This window comes from Bubalus kerabau, chromosome 12, assembly GCF_029407905.1.
Source record: "Bubalus kerabau isolate K-KA32 ecotype Philippines breed swamp buffalo chromosome 12, PCC_UOA_SB_1v2, whole genome shotgun sequence".
NCBI lineage: Eukaryota > Metazoa > Chordata > Mammalia > Artiodactyla > Bovidae > Bubalus > Bubalus kerabau.
Genome location: NC_073635.1, coordinates 34,234,853 through 34,260,314, shown reverse-complemented (window position 1 = coordinate 34,260,314; position 25,462 = coordinate 34,234,853). Strand labels below are relative to the sequence as shown.

The following is a 25,462-nucleotide window of genomic DNA, read 5'->3' as shown; positions in this document are numbered from 1 at the left end:
GTTATCCATCTGTCTCCCACTATATGGACTGGATATTTTGTACATTTGGATGTGTCCTATGTGTATGTTAGGGTACCCAGAAGGTACTTGGGAAGCATATCAAGTGTCTAGCAGTTCTCCTTCTAGCTGGAGTAAGGAGAAGAGTCCTGAGAGCCAATTTTGCTGTGCTGGGGGTTGTTTCTCTACCCTGTCTTTGGTCTTTACACATCAGCAGTCTTAGAGCCCTGGGACTGGGAGACATCAGAGTCTACAAGGTCTCACTCTACTTAATATCCAAGCTAGTTAGTGCTGGGTCTCAGGGCCATGAATCCTGGTGCAGGATGCATTTTAAACAGATTCACAGAGCTTTCACGAACACCCTTCTCCAAAATTTGACTTAGAAAACCCTAGAGAAGGTACTTTATTTCATACATTCTAAGACACACATTGTTTTCATATTTCACTGCCTCCGAAGTTGGAGTGTCTTATGACTGTTGACTCTTATGGTTTTTAACTGGCAACGTTTCCCTTTAGAGGTGACATTTGGTGTTTGGTGCTATTGGCTGTCTTTAGTATTTGCTCTATCTCTTGTCATTTATCTACCACCTGTCCACCCATCTGTCTGTCAGAGTTTGAAAATTTATTTGAAGCATTCCTTTTAGTTTATACCTTGAAAATAAACACATGTAGTCAAGTTAAATTCCAGGATATTTGTCTCATATGAGCTTATGAATATTAGGTAGACACAGTCATCCCATGTGTGACTTTGAGGTCCTTTGGAACTGGCACAATGCCAGGACTCTGCAGTGCCGTGCTTGAAACACACTAATGAGCTGTGTTTCCGGGAACTGGCAATTCTCTTTTTTAGCCCCAAAATTTAGCATCAGCTATTCTAAAGTGAAATTTCAGCTGTAGCCTTTGTGAATCATGTAGTTGTCATTTCCTATTATGGCTGGATGAAGCATCTATTACGTAGTAAGAAAGTAGATGTGAGGTTTTCAGAGTCTATAATTTTCTTTTAATGGAGGTAGCATAAGTGAGAACAAACTCTGAATGCATATTCCATTTTAAAGTCATCATGCTGGGAACAGCTTTCATTTCAGACACCTCCCCCGCCCCCCTGCCATCGACTTTTTGGTGTCATTTGATACCTTGAAACCACTTCTGTAGTCTTTTGCAAGTTTAATTTCTGAAAGCCATGAAGGTGGACTTGCCCACTGGCAGGAAGATGAGTCTGGTTTTCGGGCGGTGCTGGGGGCGCCCGGCCCTGGCCCCAGTGACGCTCACAGGAGAGTCAGGTGCGTGGTTTCTTGATGACTGCAGCTCCATAGTTGCCAGATGCTCCTCTGTAGACTGCGGAGCTTAGATTCCCAACTTGGGGCCTGAGTGAATCATGAGACAACTCAGGAATGAGATAGATGAGAAAGTACCAGTCATGCAGTGTAGATGCCGAGCATGACTGGCGTTCATAGTGGTTACTCAGTGAATGTGCACATGGTGGTTGGCGTATGATGGCTAAGTCCTTTCTGTAAGTCTCACATCCCCTTTGAGATCGACATTATCCCCTTTCAAAGATGGAACTGAGGCACAGAGATACCAAGTCACCTAGCCTGGGCCACACCTAGCCTGAGAGTCTGAGTGTGTGAGCCTGACATGTGACAGTCACTTCCCAGAAGGAAAGATGTGCATCAGAAAGACCAAGGGAGTGCTCGCTTCAGCAGCACATATACTAAAATTGGAACAATACAGAGAAGATTAACATGGCCCTGTGCAAGGATGGCATGCAAATTCATGATGTGTTCCATATTTTTTATATATGACACCTAGAAAAAAATGGTACTGAAGAATTTATTTACAGGGAAACAATGGAGAAACAGGCATAGAGAATAGACTTATGGACATGTGGAGAGGGGAGGAGAGAGTGAGATGTGTGGAAAGAGTAATGTGGAAACTTATATTACCATATGTAAAATAGGCAGCCAGTGGGAATTTGCTGTATGGCTTAGGAAACTCAAACAGGGGCTCTGTATCAACCTAGAGGGGTGTGATGGGGAGAGAGTTTCAAAGGGGAGGGGATATATGTATGCTGCTGCTGCTGCTGGTAAGTCACTTCAATTGTGTCCAACTCTGTGCGACCCCATAGACAGTGGCCCACCAGGCTCCCCCGTCCCTGGGATTCTCCAGGCAAGAACACTGGAGTGGGTTGCCATTTCCTTCTCCAATGCATGAAAGTGAAAAGTGAAAGTGAAGCTGCTCAGTCATGTCCGACTCTTCGAGACCCCATGGACTGCAGCCCACCAGGCTCCTCTGTCCATGGGATTTTCCAGGCAAGAGTACTGGAGTGGGGTGCCATTGCCTTCTCCAGGATATATGTATACCTATGGCTGATTCATGTTGAGGTTTGACAGAAAACAGCAAAATTCTGTGAAGCAATTACCCTTCAATAAAAAATTAATTAATTTATTAAAAAAAAAAAAAAGAAAGACCAAGGGAGGCTCCGTGGGTGAGATGGGTTCAAAACTTGAACCTCAAGAATTTGTTTCAGACAAAGAATGAGGTAGCACAGGTCAACGATGGCAGGGTTTGCAGGGGACGTGGTGAGGTACGGTTGAAGCCTTTCTGAGAGGCATCTGAGGATCTGGCGAGAAGGGTGCCTGGGTGTGGTTCTGTGGACAAGCCTTCAACATTCTGGTTCTCTGATGGGGAGGGATTCTTGAGCCTTGACCCAGTCTGGAGGAGACTGAGTTCCATCTGTTATCATCCGTTTTTGACATCTGGTGCTATGTTCCATACGCTCACACTTGAACAGTGAGTGACCAGATTCTACCTGATATCATTTAGAACCAGCAGCACACTTGTTGAGGATTTGGAGCCAAGGTGGATCCCAGTGTCGGGTAGTTTGGTGGATCCCAGGCATATGGTTAGCAGGAATCAGTCATTCCTAACCCTTCCAGAGGGCTTCCCGGGTGGCGCAGTGGTAAAGAACCCACCTGCCAATGCAGGAGATGTAAGAGACATGGGTTCAGTCCCTGGGTCGGGAAGGTCCCGTGGAGAAGGAAATGGCAACCCACTCCAGTATTCTTGCCTGGAGAATCTGATGGACAGAGGAGCTTGTGGGCTATAGTCCATAGCGCCACTAAGAGTTGGACATGTCTGGAGCGACTTAGCATGAACACGAACCTTCAAAAGTGTCTCCGAAGAAATCTGGGTTGAGCTATCTTTGACAATTTATGCTTATCTCAAAAAAAAAGACACTGATGGTGAGTTCCAAGAGGTTTGGTTTGGTCATATTTTCTAGTGTGAATGATGATTTTATTAAAGCCAGGTCCGGCTCTAAGTACCGTAGATGCTGTAATATTTTGATTTCTTTGATTCTACTCAGGTAGCAGAAAGACTCAACACTTTAGTGGTGTACTGTTAACTTCGGCCCTAATAAAGAGTGAAATCCCAGAGGTCCCCTCCTCAGTCATTTTACGGTCGTCTTGTTAGATTGTGAGATTAAAGAAATAGACCTCAATTTACAAGAGTAGATTGACATTTCATACCTGGCTCTTCTCCAAGAGTTGATCTCATTTTATCCAAAAACATTAGAAGTCAAGCACAGCAAACTTGGATTGACATAATTTAATTTGCCACATTAGCTAAGTCACATTTAACTGTGTTAAACTTCCATGGTCTGTCTAGAGCAAGTGTTCTGTGCGATAATTCTTTAAGCAAAATCTTGCTTTGTTTTCCAAATTTAAAAAAAAAAAACCTGTTTCTTCTCAGAAGCCTTGAGTTCTGTGTATTTAAATTCATGAATGTGTCAGTGGTTTTATTTATTACCCTCTCCCTGCAACGGATAGAAAAATACTTTGAGCTTTTCCATAATATCTTTATGCAGCTTCAGTTGTCAAGTGGCATTTGACTTAAATTGCAAAATGTAAAATCAAGCGGCAGGCGACGGCTTAAAGATTACAGCTTGCTTCTGCAGCTGTTGTTCATATCAAAAACTACCAGCAAATCCTTTCACATGAGTTATACTAAATTTGTAACAGTCTCTATTGTGTGGAGTTGCTGGAAGTTTCTGGGGCAAGGGAAGAAAAATGATTAAAGTTTCAATATCCCTGTTTGTCAATGAAAATAAAATGTAGACCTCCCTTCTATATTTCACCTAAGAATTTATAGGAAGGAAGAATACATTTGTAAAATTTTGGGGAAAGAAAGTTCAATTATTTCTATCCTGCTCTGTAGAACTTTTAATGGCATCCTGGGAAACTCATTTATACTCATCACTATTGTTAAAATACAGACTTGAACAAGTTTGGAAATGCATAGAAAATTGTGCTGTGCTTCCTCCTTTTTTTCCCTCTCCCCCTCTTAGAGGTTTAACAGGTGTTTGCTTGTGTGGTCCTGTGATTTTTGAGTTGTTTTCACTTTAAAAATATTAATAATATGTGGCAGTTGTAACCAGCAAAATAGTCTCATTCCCTTGAGATAACTGTTATTAACTGCCTGGACTAGGTATTCTTGATGGTATTCTTAAAAAAATTACAATTGGATAAAAAGCTGTAGTTTTGTGCTTGAAAATTTGTGTTCTGAGGTGGCTGCTAAATATTCTTGTCAAATGACCATCATTAGTGAAGAATATACTTCATACATTCCAAAATAAGCAAAAATATTTATCACCCCCCCAAAAAAAAACACCCCAAGGTTTTTCTCATCTTAATTTTAGTCTGTCTTGAGTTCTATTTTGTGCCTGTTAGTAGTGCTTTGTGGGGATGAAAAGAGAGCCTGCCAGGTAGAATCGAGCACATACGCACAGTAGCTCTGTGACTTGTCCATCAGTTAAATGCCTGTCGTCTTTTCTAGTAAATACAGCATCTGTGGGAAGGGTTATTTTGGCTCTTCTTTGGAGGACAGCCCTGGCTCCTGTTGCCCAGGGAACAGCATGGGTTAAGGCCCTTCATGTGATGGTCACCTGCGTCCTTGCATGAAGGGTGATGTCCTTCATGCTGATGACTTGTTCCTGTTTCTGTGGTCTGCTGCTGCTGCTGCTAAGTTGCTTCAGTCGTGTCCGACTCTATGCGATCCCATAGATGGCAGCCCACCAGGCTCCCCCGTCCCTGGGATTCTCCAGGCAAGAACGCTGGAGTGGGTTGCCATTTCCTTCTCCAATGCATGAAAGTGAAAAGTGAAAGTGAAGTCGCTCAGTCATGTTCGACTCTTCTCGACCCCATGGTCTGCAGCCTACCAGGCTCCTCTGTCCATGGGAATTTCCAGGCAAGAGTACTGGAGTGGGGTGCCATTGCCTTCTCCGGTTTCTGTGGTCAGTGGTCCATTATTGCTGTAAGGGCCACTTTTCTAGGTGGGAGGACTCTCTTCTTGCCTTTTCTCGATGAGATCAATTGAGTAGGGGTTGGTGGTGAACGCATGTTTTTGCCAGCTCTCTTGAGAAGGGTGATTTGAAAGAAAGCCCAGGGCCCCCATAAACACCCTGGGACTTGGGGTTAGCTAGGCCCACCTCCTCCTCTTCCCCAGAGCCTGGGGATTTGAAGGGGAGGAGTCAGAAGAGGCTCTCAAAGTCTGAGTAGAAAAGAGCTTCATAGAAATATGTTCACCTTCTGGGAGGAAAAGTGGGAGAGTACCTAGCTTAAATTAACCTCAGAGGAGAGGTACCATTGTTTAAAATGCGATGGGAATTGTTAAGAATTAGCACTGAGATACTCTTATTCCAAACCTGTTTTAAAGCTCATGTAATTTTTGAAATGGGATTGCTTTGAGCTTTCGCAGGAAAAGTAACTCTCTCTGTGTATCATAGGATTCCTTAGAAACCTGCCGTGAGAATTGAAGTAAAAGTGCAAGTGTTAGTCGCTTAGTCATGTTTGACTCTTTGCGACCCCATGGACTGTAGCCCGCCAGGCTCCTCTGTCCATGGGATTCTCCAGGCACGAATACTGGAGTGGGTTGCCATCCCTTTCTCCAGGGGATCTTCCCAACCCAGGGATTGAACCTGGGTCTCCTGCAGTATCAGGTAGATTCTTTGCTGTCTGAGCCACCAGGGAAGTCCCAAGCAGGTGAGGGACTTAATGTCACAGTAGGTGCGTTTATGGTGATTGAGGAGTACTTTCGGGTTCCGTTTGTCTCCTAAAGTGTTTGCTGTTGTTCTAGAGAACCCAGAGCTCATCCTATTGTTCTACAGGGATAACAAGGATAAGGGAAAATCCACAGAAAACTGACAAGTGTTATTGACATTTCAGTTATTAGTTATGGAGACCCTCTTGAGCAGTGCTCTTAGAGCTGTCTACAAGGGTCAAGCTCTACTCGATTCCTCTGTGTGAGCCCATAGGCTTAACATGGTCATCAGTCAGGTGCGGAAAGGGTGATTCTGAACATGGTGCGTCCTGGCGAGGATGGTAATTCACGTATCTTGTTCTTTTTTTCACTCTAGGTTATTCCTGTCGGTTGGTGTCACAGAACATGGCCCTTATCCTACTGAAGGAGGATTCTTTGGACGTAAGTAGCTTTTCAAAAGTTATATTTGATATAATTGTGTTAAACCTTTTGTTTATTTCTACTATGGCCGATAAGCAGTGTTTATTTATTTTCCTGAAAAGTGACTATGAAACTACTTGGTTTATTTTCTGTTTTTGTTTATGAATGGATGGCATAAAGTCATATCTTTAAACATCAAATAGTAAGATTAGGACATTGCTTTTTGAGCTTCATGATAATGCTTTGTTTTACTCACCTAGAGTTGTACATTTATAATTTGACTTCCTGTTAGGATCTCCATAAGAGAGTGACAGTCACCTCAAGTGTTGCTTGCTATGAAGACTTGCAGGATTTCCTTTCTAGTTTTAAGTGTCAGGGGTTGTCTCTGTGTATATGACGGTTGGTTACACAGGCTCAGGGAGAATGGAAGAGACCCCTACTTGCCCTCTCACAGTCTAAAGCCACCGGTAAGATCCTGGCTGGGAGCTGATTTGAGGGTCACCAGTGGTCTGCTTGGCAGTTTGATAAGATACCAGGAGCTCAACAGTGAGGTTCCATTTGTAGGTCACTTGAGTTGGATTGTGAAGAAAGCTGAGCACTGAAGAGTTGATGCTTTTGAACTGTGGTGTTGGAGAAGACTCTTGAGAGTCCCTTGGACTGCAAGGAGATCCAACCAGTCCATTCTGAAGGAGATCAGCCCTGGGTGTTCTTTGGAAGGAATGATGCTAAAGCTGAAACTTCAGTACTTTGGCCACCTCATGCAAAGAGTTGACTCATTGGAAAGGACTCTGATGCTGGGAGGGATTGGGGGCAGGAGGAGAAGGGGACGACAGAGGATGAGATGGCTGGATGGCATCACTGACTTGATGGACGTGAGTCTGACTGAACTCTGGGAGTTGGTGATGGACAGGGAGGCCTGGCGTGCTGCGATTCATGGGGTCGCAAAGAGTTGGACACGACTGAGTGACTAAACTGAACTGAACTGAACTAACAAGAGCTTGTTCCTGGCAGGCACCCATGGCTGTGCTTACGGTCAGTGCGTTATATTTAAATGCCAGCACTCAGAGCAGGTGTTAGGGTTAGTTATACTTGTAAAGGGGGGAGATGTACTACCTGCAAACTGGGGATGTGCATCCTCCTGTCAAGGCCAGGATGTGGTGTACCTGTTGAGGATTCCAGGGGCGGGAGTCAGGGGCGTCTGTACCTCTGAAGCCCCTCATCAGGGGTTGATGTGGATGGTCTCTGCTTTTCCTCCCTGGGGTGTGGTGCTGGGTGAACCACGAGAGGTAAGACGTGTTGCTGATCGCTCTTCTGTTTGGATGAGCATTTTCTTTTCAGTCTTTCAATATGAGAGCAGTCTTAAATGCCTGACTTAAGAACATGTTGAAGAAAAAGAATCCCTGGGCAGATAAAAACCCAGGCTTACTGTATAAGTAGGAATAGGAGTAGTCTGCTCTCATTGGGGAAATTCTTAAGTTATCACTGTTTCCTTCTCCTGGTATAACCATCTACTTCTTCCATTTAAATTCATAAACCTCATGGAAGATGTTTTAGTTCATGTGAACTTACTCATTTGACCTGAACATTATTTTATTGAGGTACTCTTTTCCCTTTATTACCCAGAACTTAAATTTTCAGTGTAAAATAAAGCAATACATATACATATATATATATATATATATATATATAAAGAGAAAACTTTCTGTAAGGGGTTAATGAGAAGTGAAAATGTTTTGCTCTGCTGTCCATGGCAATAGTTGCTTGCCATAAGTGGTTATTAATTACTTGAAATGTTACCAGCTTGATTAACTATCAATTTCAACTAATTTCAACTATCAATTTCAAGTAATTTGAACGAGACCACGTGTGGCTGGTGGCTGCTGTACTGGAAGACACAGTGTAGGTCATTTTCAGTCCATTTGTGCAGGGGTCAGCAATTTCTGGCCATTGGTCCAAATCTAAGCTTACCACTTTTTTTTTTTTCTCTCAGTTTTATTGAGTTATAATTGACATACAGCACTGTACATGTTGGGCTTCCCGGGTGGCTCAGACAATAAAGAATCTGCCTGCAATGCATGATACCTGGGTTCAACCTCTAGGTCGGGAAGATTCCCCAGGGAAGGGGATGGCTACTGACTGGAGCATTCTTGCCTAGAGAATTCCGTGGACAGAGGAGCCTGGCAGGCTACAGTCCATGGGGTTGCAAAGAGTTGTGTGCGACCAATAACACCCTGTATCCATTTAAGGTGTTCAGCAAAATGATGTACCTGCATTATGAAATGATGACCACAATACACCGAGTGAATGTCATCTCCTAGATACAAAATTAAATAGAGGAACTATTTCTTGTGATGAGGACTCTTAGGATTTACTCTTAACAGCTTTCATATACAACTTACAGCAGTTAATAAATTATATTTATCATGTTGTACATTCCATCCCGAGTGCTTATTTACTTTACAACCAGAAGTCTGTAGCTTCTGACCACCTTCCTTCGCTTCCCCCTCCCTGATCCCTCACTTCTGGTACCCACAAATCTGATCTTTCTCTATGAGTTTGCTTTTGAAATATAATTGACCTATAGCACTGTTAGTTCCTGTTACACAACATAGGGATTTGCCCACCTGTTTTTGTAAATAAAGTTTTATTGGAAGACAGTCATTTACATATTGTCAATGGTAAAGGTAAATAATTGCAAAACAGAACAAATGGTCCATGAACCCTCAACTGTTTGCTGTCTGCTCCTTTGCCCTCCCTGATCAGAGGGAAACTGACTCCATTCTAGTTCCATTGTGTGCTATTGCTGCTGCTGCTGCTGCTGCTAAGTCACTTCAGTCGTGTCCAGCTCTGTGCGACCCCATAGACGGCAGCCCACCAGGCTCCCCCGTCCCTGGGATTCTCCAGGCAAGAACATTGGAGTGGGTTGCCATTTCCTTCTCAAATGCGTGAAAGTGAAGTTGCTCAGTCATGTCCAACTCTTCGCAACCCCATGGACTGCAGCCTACCAGGCTCCTCTGCCCATGGGGTTTTCCAAGCAAGAGTACTGGAGTGGGGTGCCATTGCCTTCTCCTGTGCTATTGCTGCATCTTCTAAAACAATGTTTTTTGAAATGTTAAGAAGCACGAAGAGAGAAGTAGAATCTTTGGCTAATTTCGGGGGAGATCCAGAGTTATAAATAATTAAGTACGTTTCCCTACCACAAGTTTTGTGCGATACTTAATATGCTTATCACATTGTGAGTCAGGCAGAGGGTGATATAAAATATTTTGTTAACCAAACTTATTTAACCACTGAGTTTCTTTTTTGATGAGTAACTCCTGTGATAGCAATACAGGTTTAGAAATGCTGATTTAAAAAATATAGAGATTTCCTCTTTACAGATGTGATAAAGTAAAAGCAAGTAAAAGAGGATACTCAGAGCAAGAAAACAGAAAAACACATATTTAACTTCAGAATTTATATGAAATCAACAGATATTTGAGTGTTCTTCGTAGGCCATGCAGACTGCTAGAATTGCAGATGTAGCAAAAAATGGCAGTGTATTCTCTACTCTTGGGTTTCTATTTTAGCTGAGAAAATAGCCATTTAGTATTGACTTAATTAAGCTTTTTTTGTGCCAGTTGCCACAAAGGAATAGTGTAAGGTAAGATGCTAAGTACAAATAGTTAGAGGGGTTCATGAGCTTTCTTGGCGAAGGATGAGATGGTAAATATTTCAGGCTCTAGGTCACAGCTGCTCTTTTCTCCCCCTTTAATGAGAAAGCAGCTGTAGATAGTATGTACACAGGTCACACATACATAGATGTGAGCATGCCCCATTTGCATATGTACATCTGTCCCTTTGTACTCATGTTCTTAACACATTACTGACTGGTGGATTTTATAGACACTAACACCAGTGGCCATAATACCTCTCTGGTCGATAATGTATTAAGTATTTTCCAAAAATGACTGTACGAGTCATAAAGGAAGTCTTTATGACATTTCAGAGAATTGGTTATCATTTGGCTTGTTCTGTGAATCCAAGGCTCCGAACCAACAAATCAGTGATTTAAAAAAAAGTTCATTATAAAACTTCCCTGGGCTTCCTTGGTGGCTCAGCTGGTAAAGAATCCGCTGGTAATGCGGGAGACCTGGGTTCGATCCCTGGATTGAGAAGATCCTCGGGAGAAGGAAAAGGCCACCCACTCCAGTATTCTGGCCTGGATAATTCCATGGACTACAGTCCATGGGGTCGCAAAGAGTCAGACATGACTGAGGGACTTTCACACTCATAAAAATCTGTACTCTTGGAAATTTAAAAACCACTCATAAATAATTCATGAGTCAGAGAGGAAATCACATTGGAAATTAGAAAATACTTAGAATGATTGAAAAATACTTTGCATCAAAATCTGTGGGAAGATTTGGGAGAATGGCATTGAAACATGTAAAACATCATGTATGAAATGAGTTGCCAGTCCAGGTTCGATGCACGATACTGGATGCTTGGGGCTGGTGCACTGGGACGACCCAGAGGGATGGAATGGGGAGGGAGGAGGGAGGAGGGTTCAGGATGGGGAACACATGTATACCTGTGGTGGATTCATTTTGATATTTGGCAAAACTAATACAATTATGTAAAGTTTAAAAATAAAAAAAAAAAATCTGTGGGATTTGAATTTCCCGGAGAGAGAAATTTGTACCATCACTGCTTATCGTATAAAAGAGGAAATACTTAAAATTAGTAAGCTATTCATACAATTTAAGATGTTAGCAAAAGAGCAAGATAAGATCAACAAAACTGAAAGTGGATTCTTCAAAAAGACTAATGAGATTAACACACACAAAGCTGGTCAGGGAAAAAAAATGTTAGGAATGAGAAAAGAGAAATAACTCCAGGTAGAGAGAGCAGTGATTAGAATAATATGAATGACTCTGTGTAAATAAATTTGAGGCTTAGATGAAATGGGTAATTACCTAGGAAAAACATAAAACTTCAGACTCGAGGAAATAGGAAACCTGAATAACCCTACAACCGTTAAAGGAATGGTATCATGACTTCTGATTTTTCCTCCAAAGAGAATACATTATACGCTAGTTTTGTCAAGAATTAAAAGAACAAACAGTTCCGATTCTATAAAAAGTCTTCCCAAAAAATACCCAAAAAAGTCAGTACTTTTCAGTGTAGGTTGATGTTTAAAGTAACCTTTGGATCAAAAGCAATAGGGGCAGAAGGATAAAGAAAAATTGCAGGTCAGTCTCAACTGTGAATGGAGAGGTAACATTCTTTGATGAAAGATCAACAAACCAAATCCAATCATACAAAAGAAATTAGACATATGATACAGTTGGGTTTAATTCCAAGGCTGTACGCATGTGTTTTCTTAAGAAAAATCTGCTCTTAATATACTTTGCCTCATTAACAGATAAAAATAATACAGTCATCCAATTGGATGTAGAAAAAAATTTAGTATTTATCTTTAGCCAACAACAGCAACAAACTTTAAATACTGGAGTAGGTGTGCACTTAACTTGATAAGGTGCATCTACTGAAATCCTATGTCAAATAACTATATCATTCATGGTCAATGACAGACTCATTGTCTCTAAAGTAGAGAGACAGCATGTTCCCGCCAGGAGTCCCTTTTATTGCTAGATGTCCTGGGTTGCTAGATGACTTTTTAAAGATACAGAACATTACAGATGATTGAAGCTTCATTAGTTCTCCTTTATCCATGGTCTAAAACCGTTGGGTTCCTTTGCCATCCATGTGTATATCTATATGCTATGTCAAACCTGGTTTTGAAGCTTTAATTTTGAGATCATATTTTATGTATCTCTGTGCAGTTTGCTTTTTTCACCCGTGTTTTTGACATTGACTCATGCTGATCAGTCTAGTTCTAGCTCATTGCTGAAAAGCATTGAAAACTTGGTGGTAGAGGTTTTGGATTGAGTTTCCATTTTTGTGTTGTTGTGAGTGCTGCTGAGAACGTTGCACGTGTGTGACCTCTGTGCCCCTGTACCGAGAAACAAGTCCAGCTGCTCAGTGTGCACACCCTCTGTGTCACCAGGTGATGCTTCTTTCTCTCTGGGGTGGTTCCACCACACACTCCTCCTCCAGGAGTGTGTACAGGTTTCCATGACTACAAACCCCATTTCTGCGGATGCTCCGTCCGTAATACAATAGGCACAAAAAGATGTCAGTTTCCCATTTTCTTTACCGAAGGCTGACAGTCTCCTCTTAGTGGGTCTTTCACATACTGCTTCCTGGCTGCTTGGGAAAAGTTTTCAGCGTGCTTCTCCACTCTGATTTCTCTCAAGAACTTCTGGGGCCTGTGTGACGAATTATGTTGTCAGTGTGTGGAACATCATTCTCTTCTTAAGGATTGTGGACTCCACCTCCTGCCCTCCGTACCTTTTTGGTGGTCTTTTTTTTTTTTTTTTTTCTTTTTCTTTGTGGGTAAGTGGTTTCTAAAGCAGTCCTTTCCCCCCAGATAAATGAATACGAATCCTTCTTTGTTTCCATTCTTCAGTGACCACTTAATGAAGCCGAAATTTTAAGAGCAGTATTTGGTATAGCTTATCTCATCAGATTCTTCGAGTCCCTCAAGTTACCTGTTGGGGATCCAGAAAGAAAGTGATACTTCTAGGCTGTCCCCACCTCTGGAACGTTTATTTTGTTTCTGAATCACGAATCGTAGGAATCACTCTTTGTTCCTTTAAAAAAAAAAAATTAGCAAATCTGATAGATTGAATTAGGTTGTAGGGGACAAATTGCTGTGGCCAACCAAGCACATATGGCTCCTATTGAAAGTAATCATAGTAACCCTTTGACACGTGTGGCAGCTGCTGCCAGTCTCCAGCCAGGATCTAGGCTTAGAGGGCGGTGCACATGTAATTTAAGCAGTAACCTCGAGATTAAATATGTCATTGACAATGATTTTGCAGAATAAAGCTGAAGCCTGCTGAATCTTGAAAAGGAAATTATTTCAGACATATAAATAGCTTACTGTACAGTTTAATTATAGTCTTAGTAGTAGACAAGGCTCAACTGATGAATCTCCACAAGGAGATTCATGTAGGACTGAAAATCTTGCTGCATTTGTATGGAAATAGCAAAAGCTATGATGCCAAGTGGAATGTAAAACCAGTTTCAATTAATTTTGAAGTTAATTTTTTGACTATAATTGTATGGAGAGTTATTATTCCGTGACCATGTACAATTTCTTTATCATTGTTTAATAGATTAATTGAAGGTCTTTTCCTTGTTATTTATGTGGCATTTGCAGTATTTAGATATTAGGTTTTAATTTTAGAAGTTGATTGTTTTTATATATTATTTTTTTGACTGCACCTTGTGGCTTGTGGGATCTTAATTCCCTGACCAGGGATTGAACCTGGGCCTCATCAGTGAAAGCACCAAGTCCTAACCACTGGACCACCAGGAAATTCCCTTTATATCTTTATTTAAATTCCGGGATTTTATGTTCCATTGAATCTGAATTATAAGCACTTTTCAATATTTCAGTTCTTTCCATTGAGAATTTACAGACTAGTTTTGTAAGTGGGTGTTTATTTGAAGGCTTTGGCCAAATAGAACTGAAAACTGGTTTATCTGACAAAAACTCTTCAAGTTGGGTGCCGAGACAAGGACAAGATATTTGCTTGCCAACCTGATTCTTTGTTGGTGTTACCTCAACTTTGTTGTTTATTGTGGTTTTCTCTATGAATTTCTTGAATTTGTTTTTGTTAGAATCATGCAGTTTACTGAATTACTTATATTTTCCCATGGTTTTTCTTCATTACTTTAGAATTTAAAAAAGTGAGTGTGATCTGGTGAGAAGATTTTAAAAAACACCCCTCTTCCTTCACTCTTAGCTTCCGTGACCTTCCCCTCATAAACCTTATTATCTAGACTTGAAATACACAATGGATAAAGAAAGGAATGGGTTTCTAACTGTTTTGCAAAATAGCACTTCATGGTGTGATGCATGTTTATGTTTAAAATTCAACCATTTCTACCCATGTAGCCTACCGAACCCCTCTGCCTCATGACACATTATTTATATTAGTTAATTTATGTGTTTCTATGTTTTATATTATGAATTTAAGCAATACGGAAATTGATTACTGGTCTGGAAATCTCGTGCAAGTGTCCAGCAAGTAAGTGTGGCATATTCATGAAAGCAGGCTGAGAATCCAGGGCTTGTTGCCTGTCCTGTAGAAAATGTGTAGGAGCTGAAAGACGGTATGAGCTTGGATGGATATTTGGGTGGCAGTGGGAAAGGAGATTCCTTTTTGAATTTTAGAACTGAAGCTATTTCTAGTTTCTAGTTGTGGTAGGTGTAAGTTTAACCAGCTCTCCTGCTGAAAATAAGAAAGGCTGTTGAATTAATATTTTTATAAGTGTTGAAGAAAAACAGGTGAGGAATTCTCAGATAAAACTGAAGGAAGAACAGAAGCCTTGTCCTGAAGGCCCTTATGGCCATAGCCTAGAGATCTGAGTGAGCGGGGCGAACCTGGCTTCCTGTGGGCTTGACACCTGGGTGCTTCTCAGCTATCAGGTGCAGAGTACTCACAGAACTAGGGCCGAGAAGTTGAAGTTTGTATTTTGTACAGAAAGAAAATGGCCTTGGGTGGAAGACCTAAGTTGCACAACAGACTGAAAAGCAAAGAAAGTGTAAAATGTGTGATAAAACCTAGATTAATACTGAATGTATTCAGTAATACCTGGGGATATAGTATCAATTTGAAGTATAACATGATGATAGCCTACAAGTTGAAGAGTGGGAAATAGATATTAGTTGGAAACCCTCATGTTGTTTGGAAATAGTTTTCAAGCAGAAATTGCTTTATGGTTGATAGAACTCTTAAGACTTAACAGCTTTTTCCTCCCTTTTAAATAGAATAATGAAACCAAATGTTCCAAGTAGACACTATGAATCCTATTGCTTGGTACCTGTCATCAAGGCGGAAAGTTGGAAATCAGTAAACCAATGCTGATATTACTTTTTATTGAAGTACAGTTAATTCACAAAGCCATGTTAGTTTCTGCTGTGCATCAAAGTGACCAGTTTTATATATATATATATATATTCCTTTCCATTATAGTTTATTATGAGATATTGAATATAGTCCCTTGTGCTATATAGTAGGACCTTGTCATTTCTCTTTTTTATATATAGTAGCTTGTATCTGTTGATCCCAACCTCCTAATTTATCCCTCCCCTGCCTTTCCCCTTTGGTAACCATGTTTGTTTTCTATGTCTGTGAGTCTGGTTCTGTTTTGTCATATGAGTTCATTTGTATCATATTTTAGATCCCACATATAAGTGATATCACATGGTATTTGTCTTTCTCTGACTTCCCTTCATATGATACTCTCTAGGTCCATCCATGCAAATGGCATTTTTTCATTCTTTTTAATGACTGAGTTATATTTCCTTATTTATATGTACCACATCTTTGTTATCCATTCAGCTGTCAATGAACATGTATGTTGCTTCCATGTCTTGGCTCCAATGATGACATTTTAATTTTATTTCAGTAAAATTGAATGAAACTGTAGAGGGAAAAGAGACCTAAATAAATGAAAGAATCCTCAAGGAATGTATGATCATTATGATGGGGAGCTGGTTTGAGGGAGTTCAGGTGAGGGCTGAGCCATGTCCCAGTGGAAGGATTATTAGTGTTGCTGTCTGGCCTCTGTTTTATTGCTCCTCTTGCTGTGTTAGTGTGACTGGTCCCAGCATCCTCCACTCTAGGCTCAGCATCCCCAGGGAAGATGTCTTATCTTACGTCTACCCTCTTCTCCAGTTCACGAGAAGGTACCTTGAGATGCATCAAGAAATATTTACTTAATAATCAGGAGAGATGCTCTCAATATAATTTGTTTTGTGCATTAATAAGTATAAAACCTGCTTATGTGTCAAATATCAGATTTCTTAGTCCCTGGGCTGAGTGTTGGTGGAGACATTGGATGACAAATGAACCATTAGGCTCAATTAGAACTAGGCTAAATCTGTTTACTTCACTATTTTTATTTTCCACAAACTGTTCTGCTACTTGGTGCTTACTTGCCATTGTCTTGGATTTTTAAAATTAGTATGTTTAACTCCTAAAGTATTATCTTGGGCTGATAATGCTTATAAATGTCGATCTTGGAAATTCCTTTTTTTTTTTTTTTTTTTTTTACGGTGAGAATGCACTGCATTTAAATTCTTTTTTTTTTTCATTTTTTTAATTTTATTTTATTTTTAAACTTTACATAACTGTATTAGTTTTGCCAAATATCAAAATGAATCCGCCACAGGTATACATGTGTTCCCCATCCTGAACCCCCCTCCCTCCTCCCTCCCCATTCCATCCCTCTGGGTCGTCCCAGTGCACCAGCCCTAAGCATCCAGTATCGTGCATCGAACCTGGACTGGCAACTCGTTTCATACATGATATTTTACATGTTTCAATGCCCTCCTCCCAAATCTTCCCACCCTCTCCCTCTCTCACAGAGTCCATAAGACTGTTCTATACATCTGTGTCTCTTGAGGGATTTTGCAGAACAGAGAGATCAGTTCCTTTCTCTTAAGTATAATTGTCTTAGGTTTTATTTAATACACTTTCATTTTTTACCAAAATCTAATTCACATAGAGTTGAATTCACCATCATGCATTCTTATTTCTGTACTATGAGACATACTGGAACATGGAGTTTTATTTTTGTTTCAAAGTTTTGAGACAATAAAGGAGGAATTCTTTCTTTAAGTAAGCTCATACATTTTGTTTTAAATTGCATTCATGTGGAAATTACTTACCATAAATTTAGTTAATGGGCCAAAATATGTTTTCTGTTCACCCTTTCTATAGGAACTCCATTAGGTCATTTCTAATTCTGAATTTGCATCAAAATCTACATAATGGCAATGAATAAGTGATGTAAAATACTTATTCAAATAAAAGATTGAATTCTAGATAAAAAAAATAAACAAAAAACCTTACTGTGTAATCTATATTCTTCCTAACGAGAGTCATTATGGACAGAGATCTTTATAGTTTTTTTGGTCAGACCCCAAAGTCCATTTTTTTATTATTCCAGCTAATGTTGATATTTATCAAATCCAGTCCTGATATATGTGAAGAAATTTGGGTGTGGGTGGCAGGTGCAATTGCTTATATAGCAATGGGTTTCCCCTTGAGGACTTTGAAGATCTGTTTCTTTTGAGGTATTGGTTGTCAAAAATCATAGAGAACAAGTTTGTACCGAATCTAGAGCAAATTTCAGAGAAGGCAATGGCACCCTACTCCAGTAATTTTGCCTAGGAAATCCCATGGACGGAGGAGCCTGGTAGGCTGCAGTCCATGGGGTTGCTAGAGTCGGACACAACTGAGCGACTTAACTTTCACTTTTCACTTTCATGCATTGGAGAAGGAAATGGCAACCCACTCCAGTGTTCTTGATTGGAGAATCCCAGGGACGGGGAAGCCTGGTGGTCTGCCGTCTATGGAGTCGCACAGAGTTGGACATGACTGAAGTGACTTAGCAGCAGCAGCAGAGCAAATTTACCCCAAAGTTTGTCTTTAAAATCCACAGTGGGCTTTGAATTTTTTCCTGTGGACATGATTCAATTACACCTTGACCCTGTGTTTTTTTTATAAATCAAGATGTTCAGGGAATTTATGTGGCAAGAGTGAGGTGTGTAAGTGGAGCTAAGCAGATTTTGGGCAGCTGGCCTGTTTAGTGCCTAATGGAGAGAAAAGAAACCGGAAGAACCAGTGATATAAGCAGTCTTGTGAGGGGTGATGGTGAGCAGAAGCCAGGAGAGAGGGTGTCACAAAAGAGTGGGAGTGCTGGTGAAAGAGAAAGACAAATGCCACACGATGTCCTTAAACGTGGAATCTGAACCATGACACAAATGAACCTGTCTGTGAAACAAACAGAATCGTGGACGTTAGAGAAGAGACTTGTGGTTGCCAAGGAGAAGGGGAGGCAGGGGAGGGAAGGGCTGGGAGTTTGGGGTTAGCAGACAAGCTGTTACATATAAGATGGATAAACAGCAAGGTCCTACTGTAGAGCACAGGAACTATATTCAATATCCTGTGATAAACCACAGTGGAAAAGAGCATAAAAAATGCACATATATGTATAACTGAATCCCTTTGCTGTACAGCCGAAAGGAGCACACCTTTGTAAATCAACTATACGTCAATAAAAGTTTTTTAAAAGTGGTAATGTTCAGGTATAAAATTATTATATTTTGAAACCCAGAAAAGCAATGAATCTTGTCCTGCCCCCGACCCTTCTCTCCCCTCCCATACTTTAGAAAAGGGTGAAATAATCTGAAACAAATGTTTATAGGAGTTCCTATAGGGTCATTACAGACCTAAGTCATCATGTAAGAGAAAAATGGATTTGCCAAGATTTTCTCATTTAAACATTTGTGTGTAAATCTGTTAGAGATATTCTCGATTAAATGTCTTTGCTATAAATTATGAGCCACTGAAGTTTAAAGACTATATTGTAATATGCATCTCTCAGCCCCCAAATTAAACTTGAACACAAAAGGCTAGGAGCATGATGTTTTTTAAAGGTTCTTTTCAGTATCAATTCAGATGATGAAACAGGTTTTTTTCTCCTTTTTTTTTTAAGGAAAGATATGAAGAGGCCAAAATAAAAATCCTAAAAATTCACTAAATGTATTTTTTGCATATGTGTGTGTGTGTGTATATTTTTCATTTTCTGATGCTGTCATTAGGACCAGTTTCTCTTTCTTTGCTTCAGGTTTATCACCATCATGGACTTTGGAGGAGTTTATCTTGATGGAAACAAAACTGCTCTAACTTTTCAGTTGATATAGAAAAGTTCCCCAAAATATAATCCCCCCAAATCCATTCCCCCCTATCTTATTCTCTACAATTTTGAATTGGTCTATTGAACAAACCCTGCCTGTAACACCCTCAGCATCCAGCATGCTGCCTTACATTGTGATGGGTACTCAGTATACCGAAAGAATGCATTTCTCACTTTGTTCCTGATTTACTCTCCTGAAATACTCACCCTAACCCTGCTGGTGTGGATGATCATTTCTTCCTGGCTTATCTTGTTTCCTTCATGCCTGCATCTCTCAAACAAGATTTGGGTTTCCATGTCCTCATCTTAGGGAGCTTATTTTGCTCTGTGTTGCCGACTCAGTGGAGGCTTTGCCTTGTTCCCCTTAGGGCTGTGAGCTTGTGTGTTAAGACATATATTCCATGTAGGTGGTGCTTGAGACAATTACAGAATTGAAATCCCTAAGAAGCATGTTTTTCAATGGGAAAGTGGCCTGCCTTTTTCTCTAGGTTTCTCTTCTGGTCGGCATCTCTCTCACTTCTCCTGCCTTTGCTGGTCTGCAGGAGTCCCCGCTGTTTAGTGTTTACAGCTTGGGGAGAGACAGTAGGTTAAGCCTGGGGCTGGAGTTCTATTATCACCTATTTATACCTGTGGTTTATGAACACAGAAGTGAAAAAGGAGAGGAATTTGGAGGAAATTAAATTATAGAAACCGCCTTGGGTTGATTGAGTTATAATCTTAATGCTCTACTTTTTATAACTGTAGACGTTTACAAATGTCATCTCAATTTCATTTACATTTTGCTAAGTCGTTGGGAGACTTGGTGAACTGCAACAAATACTTGATATTTTTCTGTATATTTTTAATGGTGTCCGTATTGGAAAATATTCCCTAAAGTTTGAACAATGCACTTCCTAAGCACACATGACAGTTATTTCCCCAAACTGTAAGTACAAAGGGCATCTGAGATACGTATGCAGCTTGTCAACTTGCCAGCTGGTGGTCTTGTGTACATGAGCTGCTTTGCAGAAATAGAGCCAGTTTCCCCAAATAACATGACTAGTACCATTTTCCTGGTGACCACCCCTCTAAGTTCTCATTTCTGTTTCAGCTCCTGTAAATTTAATGACTGCCGGATTTTAGGAGGTCCCTTCCATCTGCAGTACTGTGTTGCTTGGGACATACTTGAATCAGCTGAGATCTAGAAGGTTTTTGTATTTGAATTCCCTCTAGATGTGCAGAAAGGTTATATTTTTCTTCAATGGTGTAAGGAAACCTTCACAGCAATGACAGATTGTGTATGATCAGTTATATATAATCCCATTTGTCGGGAGAACAACTTGGAGTATGAAGGGTGGGCAATGAGAAGATGGACCTTTAGTGACCAGAGGGAAAGAAATTGGTGTGGATCCAGAGTTGCACTTGTCTCAGTTGCAGGGAATCAGCAACACTGTTCCTTAGGGGGATGCACAAGCTGGGGTCCAGTCATCAAGAGACAAAGTATTCTTTAAGAAGATAAAACCTTGTTCTTTTTGTTTCCATTTTTTTTTAAGAATTACTTTTTGAGGAATACTTGATTTACAACATTGGGTTAGTTTCTGCTGTAAAGCAAAGTGATTCAGTTATACATATACATGTATATACATATATATATACACACATTCTTTTTCATAGTCTTTCCCATCATGGTTTACCACAAGACATTGATATAGTTCCCTGTCCTGTACAGTAGGGCCTTGTTTATCTAGCCTATATATAATAGTTTGCATTTGCTATTCCCAAACTCCCAACCCATCCCTCCCCCACATCTCTTCCCTCCCTTGGCAACCATAAGTCTGTTCTCTATGTTTGTGAATCTATTTCCGTTTTGTAGATAAGTTTATTTGTGTCATATTTTAGATTTTGCTTATATGTAATTTCATATGGTATTTTTCTTTTTCTGAGCTCACTTTGTGTGATCATCTCTAGGTCCATCCACGTTGCTGTGGATGGCATTGGTTCATCTTTTTGATGGCTGAGTAATACTCTGTCGTGTGTCTGTACCACATCTTCTTTATCCATTCATTTGTGAGTGGGTGTTCAGCTTGTTTCCATGTCTTGCTGTTGTCAGTAGTGATGCTGTAAACTTAAGAATGCATGTATCTTTTTGAATTTTAACTTTGTCTGGGTGTACGCCCAGGAGTGGGATTGCAGGATCATATGGGAGCTCTATTTTTCGTGTTTTGAGGATCTCCCGTAGTGTTCTCCATAGCGGCTGCACCAATTTACACTCCCACCGACTGCGTAGTAGAGTTCCCTTTGGGAGAAACTCCTTCTTTATCAATCCCTCAAATGCAGTCCTTGAAGACATCGTTTAATGAAAAGGGTGTAGAAACACAGTCATGTGAACAGGACTTAAAAGACATGGCTCTTCACACCCAAAGTTCCCTGCACGGTGTGAAGTGATTGTCCAAACTTACCTGTACTGCTACAGTGATTGAACTCCGGCTGCTAAACGAGCCCTCGGGTTTTTAAAACTGCACTGTTGCGCTGCTACTGATAAGTTGCTTCAGTCGTGTCTGACTCTGTGCGACCCCATAGACAGCAGCCCACCAGGCTCCCCCGTCCCTGGGATTCTCCAGGCAAGAACACTGGAGTGAAAAGTGAAAGTGAAGTCGCTCAGTAAGTGTCCGACTCTTCGTGACCCCATGGACTGCAGCCTACTAGGCTCCTCCGCCCATGGGATTTTCCAGGCAGGAGTACTGGAGTGGGTTGCCATTGCTTTCTTCTTAAAACTGCACAGACCTCAGCAATTCAGAGATGCCTGAGTTATGCTTTCTTGTGGGAACCACCATCCGTGGGTTCGAGCAGTGGGGAGGAGGGTCTTGGAGATGCCAGGTGATGGGTGTCTTCTTACAGCTTTGCTGCCTGGCACTTGTGTGTGAGGTGTGGGCTTCTTCCTAAAGGGGGAGATTTGATTCCTTTGCAGATCTGGAAAAGCTGAGGTTTCTTAAATTGTTCGACTCTTGCCTTGATTTTTGGGTTGATCTCCGAGTATCTAGAAATTAAATGACTTATGAACTGAAAAGTGCGCATTGGTATATAACTCAGTTACTGTTGTTTAACTCTCCCGGCAGCTCTGTCCCCCTCTCACACATGGATGTATTGGGCTCAGAAGTGACTTATCCATGGTCACACCACTAAGAATTGCTGACACTGGCTCTCCTGGCTCCAATTTATTTTTAATTTTATTTTTAAATTTTATTATTTTTTATTGGAGGATAATTGCTTTACAGTGTTTTGTTAGTTTCTTCTGTACAACAATATACAGAATCAGCTACATGTGTACATATATCCCCTCTCTCTTGTATCTTCCTCCCACATCCCCCCCAACCCCAACCCCTCTAGGTCATCACAGAGCAACTGAGCTGAGCTCCCTGTGCTATACAGCAGCTTCCCACTAGCTATCTATTTTACACATGGTAGTGTATATACTGGAGAAGGCAATGGCACCCCACTCCAGTACTCTTGCCTGGAAAATCCCATGGATGGAGGAGCCTGGTAGGCTGCAGTCCATGGGGTCGCGAAGAGTCGGACATGACTGAACGACTTCACTTTCACTTTTCACTTTCATACATTGGAGAAGGAAATGGCAACCCACTCCAGTGTTCTTGCCTGGAGAATCCCAGGGACGGGGGAGCCTGATGGGCTGCTGTCTATGGGGTCGCACAGAGTCGGACACGACTGAAGCGACTTAGCAGCAGCAGTGTATATACATCAGTCCTACTCTCTCAATTCATCTCACCCTCCACTGCCCTCCCTGTGTCCAGATGTCCATTCCCTATGTGTGACCATTTTTTTAAACTATGTCTTTGCTACATTGAGGTTTCAGATATCTTACAGTCAAAGATCAAGTCTATAGTGATTTTGATTTTCCAACCTATGTTCAAAGGGTGATGATTGGATGCTCATTAAAAGAGGTTGAATTCTTCAGTTTAATAAATTTATTGAGCACCTTCTGGGTGTAGTTTTAGGTGACAGGGAATAAGAGGTTATAAAGGATACAGAAGGTGCTTGAAGGGAGCACCTCGTGTAGTTGGAGGGAAGTGGGTGGATAAATGAGTCAACAAGACAGTGTAAGTGCCTTGAAGGGCAGGTGACAGGCTGGTGTGTCGAGTGGTTTGGAGGGTAAAGGAGGGCACCTTTCTGTAGGTTGCTCAAGAGGGTCCATTGTGAGGAGCTGGCCTTCTGCCTGAGACCCAGCGATGGTGCCACAGGGCAAGGGGAGGAGCATGTGGACCGAGGAAATGGGTATTTACCCTTACTCCACCCCCGCCAAGGAACTTGCTGGGTGAGGTCCAGAAGTGGGAAAGGATTTGGCAGGTCACGTGGGGCCCTTGTACACAGGAGACAGGACTATCCTAGACATTCTAGAACTTGAAAATGCAGTGTGATTAGTTAACACAGGATCAAAGCAGAGCTGTGGGACATTATCTTAATGAGAACGAGTGGCTCCTGGGCTAGAGGGCCTGTCGTATAATTCGACTGAAGGAATTAACATTAAGGAAAGAAAAAATTGAAAGAGAGAAAAGTTGGTAAAAAGGAAAGATGATAAGGATCCTGAGAGGCCGACCACCTGGGTATTGCAATCAACCAAAGGGACGGTGCCCAGGAAGGTCCAGCCAGGCTCAGTGGCGGTCGGTCACAGACTGTGCCACACTGTCTGATGCTGTTAAATGTTTAAAGTGTAGGAGGAAGTTCTTTCTATGACAGCGTTTTTAGCAATAATTTTATTGTTTTGATATTTGAGAAAGAACTTAAGATATGAAGGGAAGAGAGAATATAACATTGCAGTTCATGTGGGAGCCACAGTTTAATTTTATGACAAAATCACCGACTTTAGAAAGGGTGATGTATTTATGGAACTGAAAGCTTTGTGTTGGCAATTTCTTTCAAAGAAAGCGATTCTTATTATTCTGTCATAAACCTGCACCGCCCTCACGCTATTAAAGACACTTTCCCCCCCTTCCTTGAGCAGGGGACTGGGAGGGAAAACCAGGCGTAGGGTGTTTCAGCCCTTGCCTTCCAGGGTTTTATTTCTAAGTGAATGGAGACCATATGGTCACATAAAGCTGAAGCTAGGAGGTTCAGAGCTTTAATTTTGTGGCCTTGAAATGTTTCCAGTTTCGCTCACAATTAATGGGAAATAATGTGTTCACAGGACAATTTATAACTCAAACCCACCGTGTGAGTCCCACAGGCCAGGTCTAGTTACTGTCGTGTCCAAGAGATGTGGCAAGTCTCCGTTGAGATGGCCAATCAGAGGACACTATGCCCTTTCCCTCTTTATCTGACAACATTTTATTTGGTGCGACACTGACTTTCCAGCGTCAGTTTCCTGGCCAGGGTGTCCCAGCCGTAAACCTCATTTTACACACAGGCGTGTTCCTCCTTCATCCTTCATGGATGACGCTTAGCTCCAGGCAAACAATTTTAAGTGCCGGAGCTTTGCTTTGCTCACTCAGCTAGCAGTGCTCGTGTCCTCTGATGAATAGAAACTCTTCCAGGTATTTCCTGGAGGGAAAGAGTCTGCAGAAAATCTGGAGACAGCCCTTATGTTGATACATGTAAAATCCACCGCTTAGTTATGCATGTTGGTGATAATCGGATAAACGGAGTGATGACTGAGGGCTCCAGTGTGCTGATTGGCTGGCGAACAGGGTGTTGACGAATCCTCCAGACATGCCAAAGGCCACTGCATCATTTATTGAGAAGTTGTTAGAGTTCTCTTTCTCCTCTTTGTTTTAACTTTCACAAGTGGTGACTGCTCTTGGGAATGACTTGGGAGTGTTTCCTGGGGATTAAGTCTGGGTATGGAGTCTTGGGCTGTGCTGGAGACCGCAGGCTTCCCTGCGAAGGGCCTCTCTCATCGGAGCTTAATCACAGCATCTTGAATTGTTGATGGTGGGTTTTCAGAGACCAAGGGAGCTAAGAGCAATTTCCTTTTCAGTTTCTGACCCAGCAAGTGAGTAACTTTCCCCAAGTAATTGTTCAATAAGAGAAAAACACATGTGATCTTTGCAGGGGGAATAACGGGTCTTCAGAACTTATAACAGCAGCGTCCCCTCCTGCAGGAATCTTCGTTTGTGCTCTTCATGCCCTTGGCCACCTCTAGTCACTTGTGGCCAGTGCACCCAAGGACCTCAACTTTTTATCCTACTGAATT

General features: G+C 41.4%; 1 protein-coding gene and 1 non-coding gene across 2 annotated transcripts in view; both read left to right on the top strand.

Moving 5' to 3' along the window:
- LOC129624506 (phospholipid-transporting ATPase IB) overlaps positions 1-25,462 on the top strand; it is a 410,556-nt gene that overhangs the window by 72,763 nt on the left and 312,331 nt on the right. Inside the window, exon 24 of the mRNA XM_055542522.1 lies at positions 6,410-6,474. Within this exon, the coding sequence (XP_055398497.1) occupies positions 6,410-6,474 (65 nt within the window). The remainder of the gene's footprint in view (positions 1-6,409; positions 6,475-25,462) is intronic.
- LOC129624848 (U6 spliceosomal RNA) lies at positions 1,685-1,790 on the top strand. Its single transcript, XR_008701184.1, has one exon. It is a non-coding gene; the product is annotated as a U6 spliceosomal RNA (small nuclear RNA).